The sequence below is a fragment of the Juglans regia genome, chromosome 9 (genome assembly GCF_001411555.2).
Source record: "Juglans regia cultivar Chandler chromosome 9, Walnut 2.0, whole genome shotgun sequence".
Lineage (NCBI taxonomy): Eukaryota > Viridiplantae > Streptophyta > Magnoliopsida > Fagales > Juglandaceae > Juglans > Juglans regia.
In genome coordinates this window covers 21,667,524-21,681,321 of record NC_049909.1, presented here as the reverse complement: position 1 = coordinate 21,681,321, position 13,798 = coordinate 21,667,524, and the positions used below count along the sequence as shown (strand labels likewise).

At 28.9% G+C, this 13,798-nt stretch overlaps 1 protein-coding gene across 4 annotated transcripts; it reads right to left on the bottom strand.

Moving 5' to 3' along the window:
- Nucleotides 1–250: 250 nt before the first annotated feature.
- On the bottom strand, nucleotides 251–2,900 carry LOC109005773 (protein trichome birefringence-like 41). 4 transcript variants are annotated; one of them, XM_035693741.1, is made up of 6 exons: nucleotides 2,443–2,900; nucleotides 2,106–2,277; nucleotides 1,593–1,768; nucleotides 1,316–1,472; nucleotides 1,186–1,187; nucleotides 251–606 (listed from the first exon to the last, which is right to left on the bottom strand). In XM_035693741.1, the coding sequence occupies exons 1-6, from the start codon at nucleotides 2,730–2,732 to the stop codon at nucleotides 306–308; spliced, it is 1,098 nt and encodes a 365-aa protein (XP_035549634.1). In that variant the 5' UTR covers nucleotides 2,733–2,900; the 3' UTR covers nucleotides 251–305. The 4 variants fall into 4 exon arrangements, with proteins under 4 accessions (XP_035549634.1, XP_035549631.1, XP_035549632.1 ...); XM_035693738.1 differs by lacking the exon at nucleotides 1,186–1,187 and having other exon boundaries at nucleotides 252–606; nucleotides 1,386–1,478; XM_035693739.1 differs by lacking the exon at nucleotides 1,186–1,187 and having other exon boundaries at nucleotides 252–606; nucleotides 1,386–1,472.
- Between the last annotated feature and the right edge of the window lie 10,898 nt (nucleotides 2,901–13,798).

Below are 13,798 nucleotides of genomic sequence, written 5' to 3'. Positions count from 1 at the left end.
TTACCAAAAAAGTAAAAACTCCTCTTAAGGGCGCCAAACATTTCGATTATATTTTGTTGTCGTAATTTCATGTATATTATTTTGATTGGAATACAATTTAGATTAGGAGATATTGTATTTATGTATTTCCTTATTTAACTTGGTCTCTTTTTTTTATAAATAGGTCCTCTCACTATCTATAACATTCATCTGAATAGAAGTATTTTTATAAATTCTATTTTTACTTATCTTCTTCATTTACCAGAGAAATAGTATGCGTATTACCAATACAGTTTGGTTAAAAAGTTCTAATTATTTTTTGAATTTCATGGAGTGATGAGAGTTGCGTATAAGAGTTGATTCCATGTATCAGGGACACCAGGAAGACACCAATGACTACAATCGTTCCCCCTTTTCCCTCCAAAGCCATAAATGGATGGGTGTCCATCTTTTCTCAATTGAGATAATGTAGTCACGTCGAGCAATGTGACATGAGTTGAGATTTTCTTCAACACACTCTTTACAACAGCTACTGCTGGTGGAGAACCCTTTGGATATGTCGAACTCCTCAAGGGTTTGGTTTCTTCATGGCACGTTGTGGACTTCGACGAATTCCAGTCTTTGCCACTGTTGAATTCAACATGACCACCAAAAATTAGAATTTTGTTGTTGATCATGCCACACACCACACATTAAATTTATATTTATTTTATTTCTCCTATAGTAATTGAGTTCTTCTATTCATAATCCATATACCATACTACATTTATGAGGGAAAAAAAAGAGAAAATATTTATAACTGTGAATTGTGTAACCACCACGTAATCGTTTTGAAAAAAATGAATAAAATATAAAATTCACATGAAAAATTTAATTTTTTAATAATGGATTCTACTGTTTTTCAAAACGATTACACGATATTTACGCACTTTACAGTTGTACATAGAACTACTCAAAAAAAAATGAAAAACCATGTGTGGACGTACCATGTATTGCGCGGAGGTAGAATTTTTTAAATAAGAAATTGTTCACTGTTTAGTAAAAGTTTCTATGATGGTTTTCGAGTACATCTTCTATACATTCGAACTTTGAAGCTAGGTGCTTTTCAAGAAAAATCTCAATTTGATATATATTCTTAAAAAATGAATTTTCAGCTTTTATAAATAGTTTGATACATTATACTTTTTTTCAAAGTGATCAGTACACACCTTAAGACTCATGTCATTATTCTTCTATAAAATTTTCAAATATCATTTTTACCTAAAAGAATTATTAGATTGATAAAATTACTTTTTTACATTCCAAAACTCAAAATTCAATATATATTACTATATACAAAATGGGTTGGAGAAATTCCTTGGAAGAATACTTTGGTTATTTTAGGATCAACGTTAGAGTCCACCCACTTTGACCAAGTAGTGAGCCCCTCCTTGAAAGCAACCAAACGATCCATATCTTTGTGTATTCTATCTCCTTGTTGAATGTAATCCCAACTGCAACTTCAAGACAATAATAATATTTCTTAATATTAGACCTACGTACGTACGTTAAAGCACCAAAAAGACATGCAGCTCATGTTGTTGGAGAATCTAATTAATTACGTATGTACGTACGGTTGTTTTCTTCCTGTATGGAGCCACCAGTGCCAGGTGTTGAAGATAAGCATGTCATATCCTCTCCATGCATTACCATTGTTAATGGAGTCCAGCTTCAGGACTGCGCCCATCTTTTCTTTTACCAGATCAACTAGAAACCCATTGCGAGATAGCACCACAGAAATGCGATATTCCTGCAACCCCATCATCCATGAAATTCCCATGTAATATGCACAGATGATAACAAAATTTCTGAAATCATCATTGTTCGTCTCAAAAACTTAAATTGATAGGAAGATGTAGATTTAATTAATTGCGGTGATTTCACAAAATCAACCAAGTTAATGGCCTTCCAATAAGTTTAACATGGTGCGTCGCTCGCACTGAAAAAATCCCAATCGTAGAGCATTCTGCTTTATAACAAGTAGATGGAACCAACCGGGTTGAAGAAAACTCATCAAAAGTGCCACGCATGCAACTTCGATCATGCAACATGTAACATCAAAAGTACCTAGCTAGCTAGCTACTCACCTGCAAAGTAAACGTGGAGAGAGCACCTTTTCTCTCAAGAGTGTAGTTTGTTTGGGGCACTGAAACATGCAACATGCATGTGAGAGATTTCCATTGATTGAGGCTTAGAGACTCCCCTACGAACAATATTCTCTTCCCCTTAAACCTTCTCAAGAAATCCAGACCGTTGAATCTACATGCATATGTACAAGACATGCAAAAAATGATCACACATATAAATTAAGACGGACGTTACGTACGTACCCTGCAGTTAGGACACTGGATCATGGACACATGCAAGATGCAGGTTTGTGATAACACATATTATTAATGCATACATATATGGGTACCGACTGACCTTGGCAATTTACAACGGCGAGTTTTCCATCTGTATTTGAGATAATCAGTATCAGGTCGCCCATTTTTCTGGCAGTCAAATTCTTTCATAATGAAGGGGCAGGATGTTGAGTTGTACGAAGGATAGGAATCATCATGAACCCATCTTCCTCGGAAGAAATCACAGCTGCCCGTTTGTAAATAATGATCTTCATGACCTATTAACATACTCAATTGCTCCGTTTTGGAATGGCATGAAACGAGTAACACGACAAAAGCAAAAGAACAAAAGCTTTTAATCCAATGTTTCATGGCGTACGCGGTCAGGTATGTACTTGTGTTGAGAGAGATCTAAAGAGAAAGAACAGTTAATTAGGACTTGAAAGGTGTGGAAAGAATGATGCAGAAGTATATATATATATATGTCACACACACGTACGCATGATCATGTGTATTTTGGTAATACACATTTTCTCTTTTACAGTCTCTTTTCCGTTTCTAATGTTGTTGTTGGGACATTATGAATATATATATGGACCAAACACTGATCATTTCTCAACTAACAATTTTTTTATAAACTCAAAACGGCATCTAAACGATCATTAATGTTGGTCCTAATCATAACTCAGTTAATTTTGATTTTAACTTCTGAAATTAATCAAACAGTGCATCAATTTAATTGTAAAACTTATAATAATATATTTAGGGATAATGATCAGTTCGAACTACTGTGATTTATTTTTCCAAATATTTCTAAGTACATATAATTTGGTGCGCATTAGGGGCAAATAGTAATGATCAGTAGTACTTGGTCCGTGTTGGGACTTGATTGCATGTAAATTAAGGCTTTCTGGCACACTACATGCATTTCATGCGGTAGATTAATTATATATATATATATATATATTTATAGTTTGAGGAGTGATTCAAAATTAAATGATAGTTTAAGGAGAATTTATATATGAATTTTACAAATTCAATATAAATATTTTTTATCTTATAATCCGGAAAAATCAAAAGGGGATGCATACGTAAAAAATTGCCAAGTATGGCTATAAATCTTTTGATTTTATAGACCAACATGATATACAAAATCTAATCAGAATGGGATATCAATGGAAAAATTAAACATGAAAATCAGGAAATGTAAATTGTAAAACATAAAGATTATGTCCCAATTCAAATATAATCCCAGATCAGTATCACATATAAAAGTTTACGATTTTTCGGATGCCTAGCTATGCTAGCAATTCACATTTATTACACCACAGAATCCTTATTAAATAATGTGACTTTTCATTTAAGTACCACATATATAATATGTCACAATAATTATTGCACGATTAAAGACGGCAAACTTAGCATGAAGATCAGCAGTATTGCTCATTTATCTAAACTGTTTTCTCCCAATAACTAGAATCCACGTTGATTGGATATAGATCAACAGCGGATGTAGAAGAACCCGTGAATGGATCATCCCTTAATAAACTTTGGGTCTGGCTATTTTCCGACCTACTCGATTCTTTCTTATCTTGGAAATGCTCCCATAGTGCCTTCACTTTCATTTCATCATCTATGATACTTAAATTTGGACCCAACTCTGGAATAACAGCGTCACCCTCAAGCATGCTCACCACTGAGGACATGGTAGGCCTAACTGCTGCAGAAACATTAGTGCATAGGAGAGCCACATTAATCAAACGCATAACCTCTTCCTTCATGTAGTTTGAGCCTAATCTTGGATCAACCAAATCCAATAGATTTCCTTTCTCTTTTAAAACAAGTGCCTACATAAACAAATCATAGAATAAGCTACTGACTACAGAGGAAAAATAGCTCTTTTTGACTTGAGAAATCAGTAACAACGTGATATTGGTAAGAAATTTGTACTCCAAGAAAAAAGTACTCGGGAAACAGATAATAGAAGACGGAGTTGATTCTTTATTCTTGCTCTGCAAGTGTGGCAATTGGATAGTTTATATTTATCATGAAATGTTTCCCTAGCTAATCCACATTTTTAATATTAGCAAACACAAGAAAATAAAAATAACCAAAAGTGTAAAAGCAAGAAATGCAAGACAAAAAGTTATTGAAATCACCCAATCAAGAAGATGTAGAGCTTCCCCCTTAGACCGGGGACTCGTGTTGCTCTTCCCATTGACAATTTTCAAGGCGACTACTCCAAAACTATAAACATTTTTATGAGATAATGAAAATATGATAAAAAATTAAAATGTTGAATAACATTACTCTTATTTTTTATAGTACCCTGCTTGCGTGGCTGCATGAAGGACCACAAGTCCTCAACTCGATGTCCCCAGTTATTCGTGAAAATCTGCCCCAAGTATTCCCAAACATCTTTTTCCTTGAAATCAACGTAAGATAAAAAAGATATACATCGAAGTCGAAGAATCTGGTTCGAGGAAATTAAGCTGACAATGATATTTAGGTTGTGTTTAGATATTGAAGTGAGTTGAGTTAAGTTGAGTTGAGATGATAAAATATTATTAGAATATTATTTTTTAATATTATTATTATTTTGAGATTTGAAAAAATTGAATTGTTTATTATATTTTGTATTGAAATTTAAAAAAATTATAATGATGAGTTGAGATGAGTTGACAGGAGTTAAGGAACCAAACCAAACCTTAATTGTAATTGGCAAATGAAGACCACGTCCCATATATAATGACATAATGCTCATAGCCACCATCCAGAGAGACAGGTTAGAAAAGTCATTTGGAGGCCATGTATATATATCATGCATTAATGGTAGACAACTACTAGTTTTGCAAATATTCAATCAATCAAGGTACGTGTGGTGACAGGTGAATGTGCTCATGTTTTGACTGTCAATTTGGTAATCAAGCATACTTGTGGTTCTCCAATAGATGTGTGCGCTACCGCAAATGGATAGGTACGACTTTTCCCGTACGTTTGAGTGCCAGAGATGCAATTCGGGATCCAAATTTGTGTGGTATTTTTTATTTTTATTTAGTGATTAAAAAAATATTTTTTAAAAATATTATGAATTTTTTATTTTTTTTAAAAATGTTTATAATGATTAAAAATACATATGAAAAAAAAAGAAAAAAAAAACAACTCTTTGAGTATACGGTCTTGTCCTGTACGTTCGTACCGTAAAAAAAATAGGCATAATTTTTCAAAATTTTTTTTTTTTTATATATTTAAATTTACTAATCAATTAGAGACCAAGTCTTCTTTGCATAAATAAAAAAATTCATAATTAATAGATCATAATGTGATCAGGTTATCATATTATCATACCGGCCAATTTTAATTTTATATATAGGAGGAGAAATGCTCGACACACGGACAGAATCGACAGATAACACGAAAAAGTATAAAAATATACTATTTCCAATTAATCATTTGAAAATTATAAGGAAAAAAGAAATTCCAAAATCAAACTTTCCAAAAAGAGGATTAATACAATATATTGGATAATGATAAATACCAACTGCTCTACAATTTATCTATAATTTCATATTAAAAATTTATTTCTTTTCACTTTAATTCAAAACTATTGTCCTATTAACAGTTTAAAGTATATGAAAAAAAAATTATTACATACTAAGTTGCAAATGGAATATGATATAGTTGTTATTATATCATTTTCTTAATATATTATAATTACAAATTTAATGTCTAAAATTGAAAAATCACGACTAATTGTCGACATTGGTCGTTGAAAATAGATTGTGAAATAAAATGGGTTAAGATAATAAGAAGATGTTGATTTTATTATTTATTTTATATTTTAATATTTTATCTTACATATGAGTCTAATTCTTTCTTAAATAAGAGATTTGATAAATAAAATATTTAATTAATTTAATGAATTATAGAATGATGATTCGATTAGGACTTATACATATGAAACTACGACTGAATCATGATTATCTAGATTTTTTTAAAAATTAATTTAAACTTTTTTTTCTTTTTTATAAGCCTTTTTTCACTGTATAAGACTGGTATTTTAATTATTATATTTACTGATTAATATAAATAATATATAGAATACCACATTATTTAGGAGAGAGATATATGTTCTTAATTTTTATAATAATTCCACCAAAATTTAAATTATACTATTGATTAATCATTTTTAATATATAGACTTAGATTACGTGAGCTTACCTCTTTCTCTCTCAATTTGTGCTTTTCATTTCTTTTTGATCAGATTGATTCGTAGATTTTATTTAACATACATTTATACATTCGGATTACCAATTTACGTGAGCTTACCCCTGCTTGCGTGGCTGCATGAAGGACCACAAGTCCTCAATCCGATGTCCACAGTTGTTCATGAAAATCTGCCCCAAGTATTCCCAAATATCTTTTTTCCTAAAATCAACGTGCGATAAAAAAGATACATCGAAGTCGAAGAATCTGGTTCGATGAAATTAAGATCTCGTTTGTTTTGGAAAAACTTTTCATCTCATCTCATCTCATCTAATCATTACAATTTTTCTAACTTTCAATATAAAATAAAATAAACAATTCAATTTTTTCAAATTTTAAAATAAAAATAATATTAAAAAATATATTCTAACAATATTTTATTCAATTTTTTAACTTTAATCTCATCTCATCTCATCTCCAAAAACAAACGAGACCTAAGCTGACAATGATATTTAATTGTTATTGGCAAATGAAGACCACGTCCCATATATAATGACATAATGCTCATAGCCACCATCCAGAGAGACAGGTTAGAAAAGTCATTTGGAGCATTTCTCATAATGTTAAAATTGAAAAGTCATTTGGAGCATTTCCTCGAACCAGATTCTTCGACTTCGATGTATATCTTTTTTATCTTACGTTGATTTCAAGGAAAAAGATGTTTGGGAATACTTGGGGCAGATTTTCACGAATAACTGGGGACATCGAGTTGAGGACTTGTGGTCCTTCATGCAGCCACGCAAGCAGGGTACTATAAAAAATAAGAGTAATGTTATTCAACATTTTAATTTTTTATCATATTTTCATTATCTCATAAATTTTTTTTATCATATTGTCAGGTTCACGAAGGTTTCTAAAATATATATCAGAAAACGGGCTGAGAAATAAGTGGAAGATGATCAAGAAGTACTATACGAACAAGGTTAACAATGATGTCCCAACCCCGGGAGATAATATTGGCTCGGGTAGCGGTCCAGTAAGATTGCAATTCCTCAATATCCTTGCAAAAAAAAAGAGTAACTAATTATGTAAAACTTGAGTAAAGTAGCTAGCCATAAGGATCGTACATTACTTTGGAAAATTATGCTGCTGAAACATTGGACTCACAGTGTTTTCCATCGTGCCACGTCAATGTTTTTCAATGGAAAATTAGTTACTTGATCAGATCCATTCAAGTCACTGATCATCCTGTATGTCAAAATTCAACAAATAATAGTCGTTCAAATCATATTATATATATGTTCCATCTCCATATATACCGAGATGATTATATATATATATATATATATATAGCTGTGAGAATAATAGGTCAGGAATATTCATACTTACAAGTCAGTTAACTTTCCCAAAAGATCAAGGGGAGGAATTGGCCCCTTCAAACCACTTGCCTGAATATATCTGTTCATGTTGCCATATTTGGATTTTATGAGTCATGATAATACACGATTTTCGTAATATAATAACAACAAAATCTTTTCAAAAAAGGAATATATTATAAGGTCTCACAGTGTAGTGAGGTTTTTCCAGTTTTGAATATAACTGGGAATCTGTCCAGAAAATTGATTGTCACTGATCCAACTGCATTTACGTTTGGTCATTGATGGACAAGACCGGGAAAAAAAAAAAAAGTGTCATAGGTATCTGATCAAAAGGCAAATATTAGTAACTTATAATTTCAGCACGTGGAAATAAAACTCATATAGAAAGAAATAATTAGAAGCTTACAAATCTGTCAATGAGGTCAAGTTTGCAAATGAAGGAGGTAGCTCCCCAGTAAAACTATTCGAGCTGAGTTTACTACAATCGAAAACAACAGATTAATATATAAAATATGCAAGCTGTAAAAGTAATAATCCATCCAATGGCTTAATTATCAGAAATATCTATTAAAAAAAAATTATCAGAATATCAGGATTCAACATTTTTTCCTACAAAAAATCCAATCCAAGTAATTTTCGCTGCAAATAAGAGAGATGGAACTCGCAATTGATAATATGAAATTCATCTTACAGTTGTTCTAAGGAGGACAAACTCCCAAGCTCTAGAGGAAGATTTTCAGAAAGTTGATTGAACTGGACCTTCCTACGAAAAAGAAAACCGAATTGCTCGCTAACAATAATCCTCTCAAAAAACTGTTAAAATATAGAAACTAAATGGGTGCGATCGAAACTCACAACTTTCTCAGAGTTGGGATTTTCGCAAGATCTCTAGGGATAGGACCCGTTAACCGGTTTCCTGAAACGGAACTGCGATAAGACCAGACCACTGTGTTAAAATTGAAATATATAATATTAAAAAATTATATTATCTATATATTCATTTTCATAAACTCTAATGTAATAGTTATTTTAAAATATATTTTTATTTAAAATTTTCTCTTTCTCTTTCTAAAATTTAATCTAATATTTTAGTTCAAACTATTTTATTATTATTCATAAAATTTGAAGATATTTTAAATATTAAATATGCTCTAAAACTTATAAGCCACGAATAATTACTTACAATAATATATTAATATATAACGTACAATTAGCTACGTACATCCACATGAGAACAACGCTAACCTAAACAAACACATCAATAGAGAAATGGATTTTAGAGGAACCTAATTCTTTATAAAAAATTTGCACAAAATTTATCTATTTGAAACTTGTATTTAATTCTTATGTCTAACATTATTCTAATATAAGAGGGAGTAAGAGTACATATAGACGAGCTGCTTTACGGAGCCCCAAGCCGAAGGGATTAAACCTTTAAGGTGGTTGCGAAAGAGGTCACTGCAAATACGATAGAGGGAGACGAAGAAATGAGTTCCAGTATATAGGTAAGTTAGTTGATGAAAGAAAATAATACACGTACAATACAATACTTACAGTATTTGCAAGCAAGGTAGCTTTCCCAAATCTGGAGGAAGAGTGCCTGGTAGACTTTGTCCCCTGAGAAATCTGAAATTCAAGTAGAAAATTGTTTGTTTTTAAAGGAGAATGATAAGGACAAAAATGTATTTTTAAAAATAATTGTAACTGTATAAGGAGCATATATAATTATTTCTAAAAATGTCATCAATTTAAAACAAAGTTGTAAAGTAATTATGTTTCTATCACGAGAAAATGATAATAAAAACAGAACCATTTTTTACAGGTACTGTTTCATAACGTCTTTATCTTAAATAGAGGACATTTTAATCAAATAAGCTTAAGTATCATTATTTAATAAAAATGATATCAATTTAAAAAAAAGTTGTAAAATATTTTTCTATCACTACTCTTTTTTAAGATAATAGTGCTTAACTCTCACATTACGCAATGCATACATATATATATATATATATATATATGTATATATATAGCAACTATATCTTGATTTTTAAGACTATGGCCATATTAAAAGAGTAAAACTATTCTTTATCTTTAATTTTATTAAATACAATTATACTTTAAGTGACATGCGTTGAATGATTTCATTACTTAAATAGATAATTACTTAAAAATATAATAGATCTAAAGGTGTAATTGATGATGACAAAATATATAATAAACAGCATGCATCTCTATGTAAAGAAACTATTTTGTAATATATAATGAAATAGGATAGGATATATAAATTTAGGATAATGACACAATTATAGGTTGTCTAAGCGCTGCGTATTTTTTTTTTAAAAAAGAGTGAGGTCTACTTCTAAAAAATTAATTTTTTCACGTTGGTCTTGCATTTATTCATTTCTTTAGAAAAATAAATGTACAGTACTTGCATATTATATGACTGCAAATATCATTTCTCCAAATTATAATTAGCCAATAAAGTAAGATCAAAAGAACATAAAAACCAATAAAGATGTATTTGTTATGGAAAAAGAAGTTTAATAATAAGGCTGTGTGTATAACACATCTATTAAAGTGTTTACATGGCTTGATTTTAATTTTGCAAAGAGAAGCTTATTAATAAGGTGGCGTGGATAACCCATCTATAAAAGTATTTACATTACTTGATTTGATTTGAAAAAAAAAAAATTAAAAATTAAATTTTATTATTTAAATAATGTGAATGGTATACTCTGCAAACTAACTTGAGAACAAAATGACTAAAAAATAATATTGTTAGAATTCAACTTAATAAAATCGTACTTTTTTAAAAAAAATTCAACTAATAAAATCGTACTTAGCAATTACTATTTGGTAAGAAAAATAAAATGGAGAGAGTCATGACATCTTCTAAAAAATTATAGGGCTTCGTTTGAATAGTCAATGAAATAGAAATCTGCAAAAAGTAATAAGATTATTTGAATTAAGATGAAAAAAATTGATTTGTAAAAGTATGTGTTTAGAGGTAGAAGTGAAGACTAATGGAATTTGTAAAAGTAATAATCTTGTGGGTACATTTAGTTATTAAACTTATATTAATTTATTATTATAATTTTTTAAAATTATAATACAAACTATAATAAAAAATTCAAAATTTTCAAATTTTAAAATAATAATAATATTAAAAAATAATAATCTAATAATATTTTATCATCTTAACTCAAATTAATTAATTTCAATATCTAAACACAATCTAAAACTAACATGACAGAACGAGTCGTTGACTGAAAAGATAGGTGATTGACTTTGAAATTATTATTATTATTATATATAAATAATAAAAAATTAAAATATTGAATAAAAAAATATTTTTTAATATTATTTTTATTTTAAATTTTTAAAAATTTAAATTATTTATTTTGTATAGCTCAGAAAAAACAATTATTGGAAGGACATCCACAAAATTTGTGGTACGACTTGGGACCATACATATTGTAATTCGATGTCGGCGACTCACTGCATGTTCGAGCAAGCGGTTGTTAGTTTGTGTTTTAAACGATGGCTCATGTAATTTGTAGTTTTTTAAACTTATACGTGGCATTATCCACTTCAGGGTGGAACGTTAAGAGCATTCTCATTGGCTTGGTTAAAATTAAAGAATGTCTAAAATTTAAATAACTTGTATCAAAAAGACCCCACATTGAATTGGGCATGTCCAAAATAATTTGAATTTCTGCTACAATGATTGGCCAAATATGAAGAACCAAAATTGATTCACCAAACATTAAAATACTAATTTCTCACTCCAAGCAAACAAATTAAATTAATTAGAATATAATTAACATTTAACATTTAGAATATAATTATTATTAACATTTAATAAAACTTTTTTTAATATTAATTTAACTAGAATATAATTATTATTAACATTTAATAATACTTTTTTAATATTAATTTAACTAGAATATAATTATTATTAACATTTAATAATACTTTTTTAATATTAATTTAACTAGAATATAATTATTATTAACATTTAATTGTTAGAACTATAAAATGTGATAAAAATAAATTTAATTAATTAATTATTAAAATAATAATATTTTAGTATTATATATAATGTGAATGGCTAATCCAATGTGAAGATTGAATTTAAATAGAATAGGCAAATGTAAAAAAGTGTAATATTGGCTAAATTTTGAAGATGCATTTGCTCAAGCCAATGAGAATGCTCTAAGCTAGCCTACCGACAGAATGAGTCGTTGACTGAAAAGATAAGAGATTGATTTTGAAATTTTGGTTATATAGAAAATATAAAAATTTAAATTTAAATAAAATATTATTAAGTTATAATTTTTTAATATAAATTTTAATTTAAAATTTTAAAAAAATTAAATTATTTATTATATTTTAATTAAAGATTTTAAAAAATTATAATAATTATATAAGATTAAATAGCATATAACCAATATCCAATTGATATTTAACAGGTGTACATTTGTGCCCGCGAGAATGAACATGTCAATTTTGTAAGAGTGATACTACGTTGCTGCTTGAGTAGCACCGCTTAATCTTATCGTGAGATACTTTTACAAATTTTTTTTTCTATTTAGATTTTTTTAATATATTTTAATATTTAAAAAATAAAAATATATCAATACAATTAAAATTACTTCCTAACTAATCATTAAGTAAAAAAATAAAATAAAAATTCATCAAGCGGTACATTTCAGTCGTACCATTGCGATTGCAAAATAGCTTTTCTCATTTTGTAAATCACAAAAGAAATAATTACTGGAATTGTGGTACGTTAAGATTGTGTTTAGATTGGGAGGTGATCTCAAGTATTTTATGGATAATAGTAAAAAAAATAGTGATAAAATAAGAAATAATAAAAAATAAGTATAAAATAATAAATAATAAATAATAATAAATATTCTCAAAATACTCTAACACCCAGCCTAAGAAACCATACATGTTGTAGACACCGAACACAATGCATGTTTGGGCAAGCGGTCGTTAGTTTGTATTTCAGCGGTTTGCAACCAAGCCATCATTCTAAGTTTCTAACCTTTTAACTTCACCCCTGGAGAATTAATTGAGTTCATAAGGAAAACGAATTATTTATTTTTAATTTTTAGTTTTTTCACAAATATTATTATATTTTAAAATAGTGGCAAGCAAGGGAGTTTAAAAGCATTTTTGAATCATTTGGAAACTTAGAACATTTCAGATTATTTATAAATTGTTTGATTTAAAATATTTTATTGAGTTTTGAAACATAAGAGAAAAAAATTGAATAAGAATATTATAAAATTAAAATATTATTTGAATATAATTTTTTAATAAAATTTTTATTTTGAGATTTAAAAAATTGTATTATTTTTTATGTTTAATTTGAAAGTTTGAAAAACTTGTAATGATCAGATGAAAAAATTAAAAATTAAAAATTGAAAAATATTTTGTATTTTAGTGATGTTTAAAAATAAAATATATGAGAATTCATGTTTACACAAACAAGACCTTATTTACTATTTTTTTGAAAAAATAATTGAATTTGACAAGTTCGTGAATAAGTTAAATTATAAAATACATTTTACTGTAAAATAAATTAAGCTTATCAGAGAAAGAGAGATGACAACGTACATGCCCACAACGCGGTATGACTCGGTGCCCTTCACGACGCAGTTGCTGCAGTTAACAGCAGCAATAGTATAATTCTCTTGTAGGGCCAGCTTTAGATCATCAGTACTGCTACATGGATTAGAGATCAAGTCCCAGTCCTCCTTCCCCAACGTATGCAATATGTCACGTAAAGCTTGCACTGTAAATTAAACTCCACAATTATATATTAAGCAAACCCAATTAATC

Excerpts from the sequence above, each read along its gene's own strand:
- LOC109005773 (XM_035693741.1), bottom strand. The coding sequence starts at position 2,732 with ATGAAACATTGGATTAAAAGCTTTTGTTCTTTTGCTTTTGTCGTGTTA. Across the intron at positions 2,278-2,442 it reads CGCCGTTGTAAATTGCCAAG|ATTCAACGGTCTGGATTTCT; the intron begins GTCAGTCGGTAC and ends ATATGCATGTAG. Across the intron at positions 1,769-2,105 it reads TCTCCACGTTTACTTTGCAG|GAATATCGCATTTCTGTGGT; the intron begins GTGAGTAGCTAG and ends ATGGGGTTGCAG.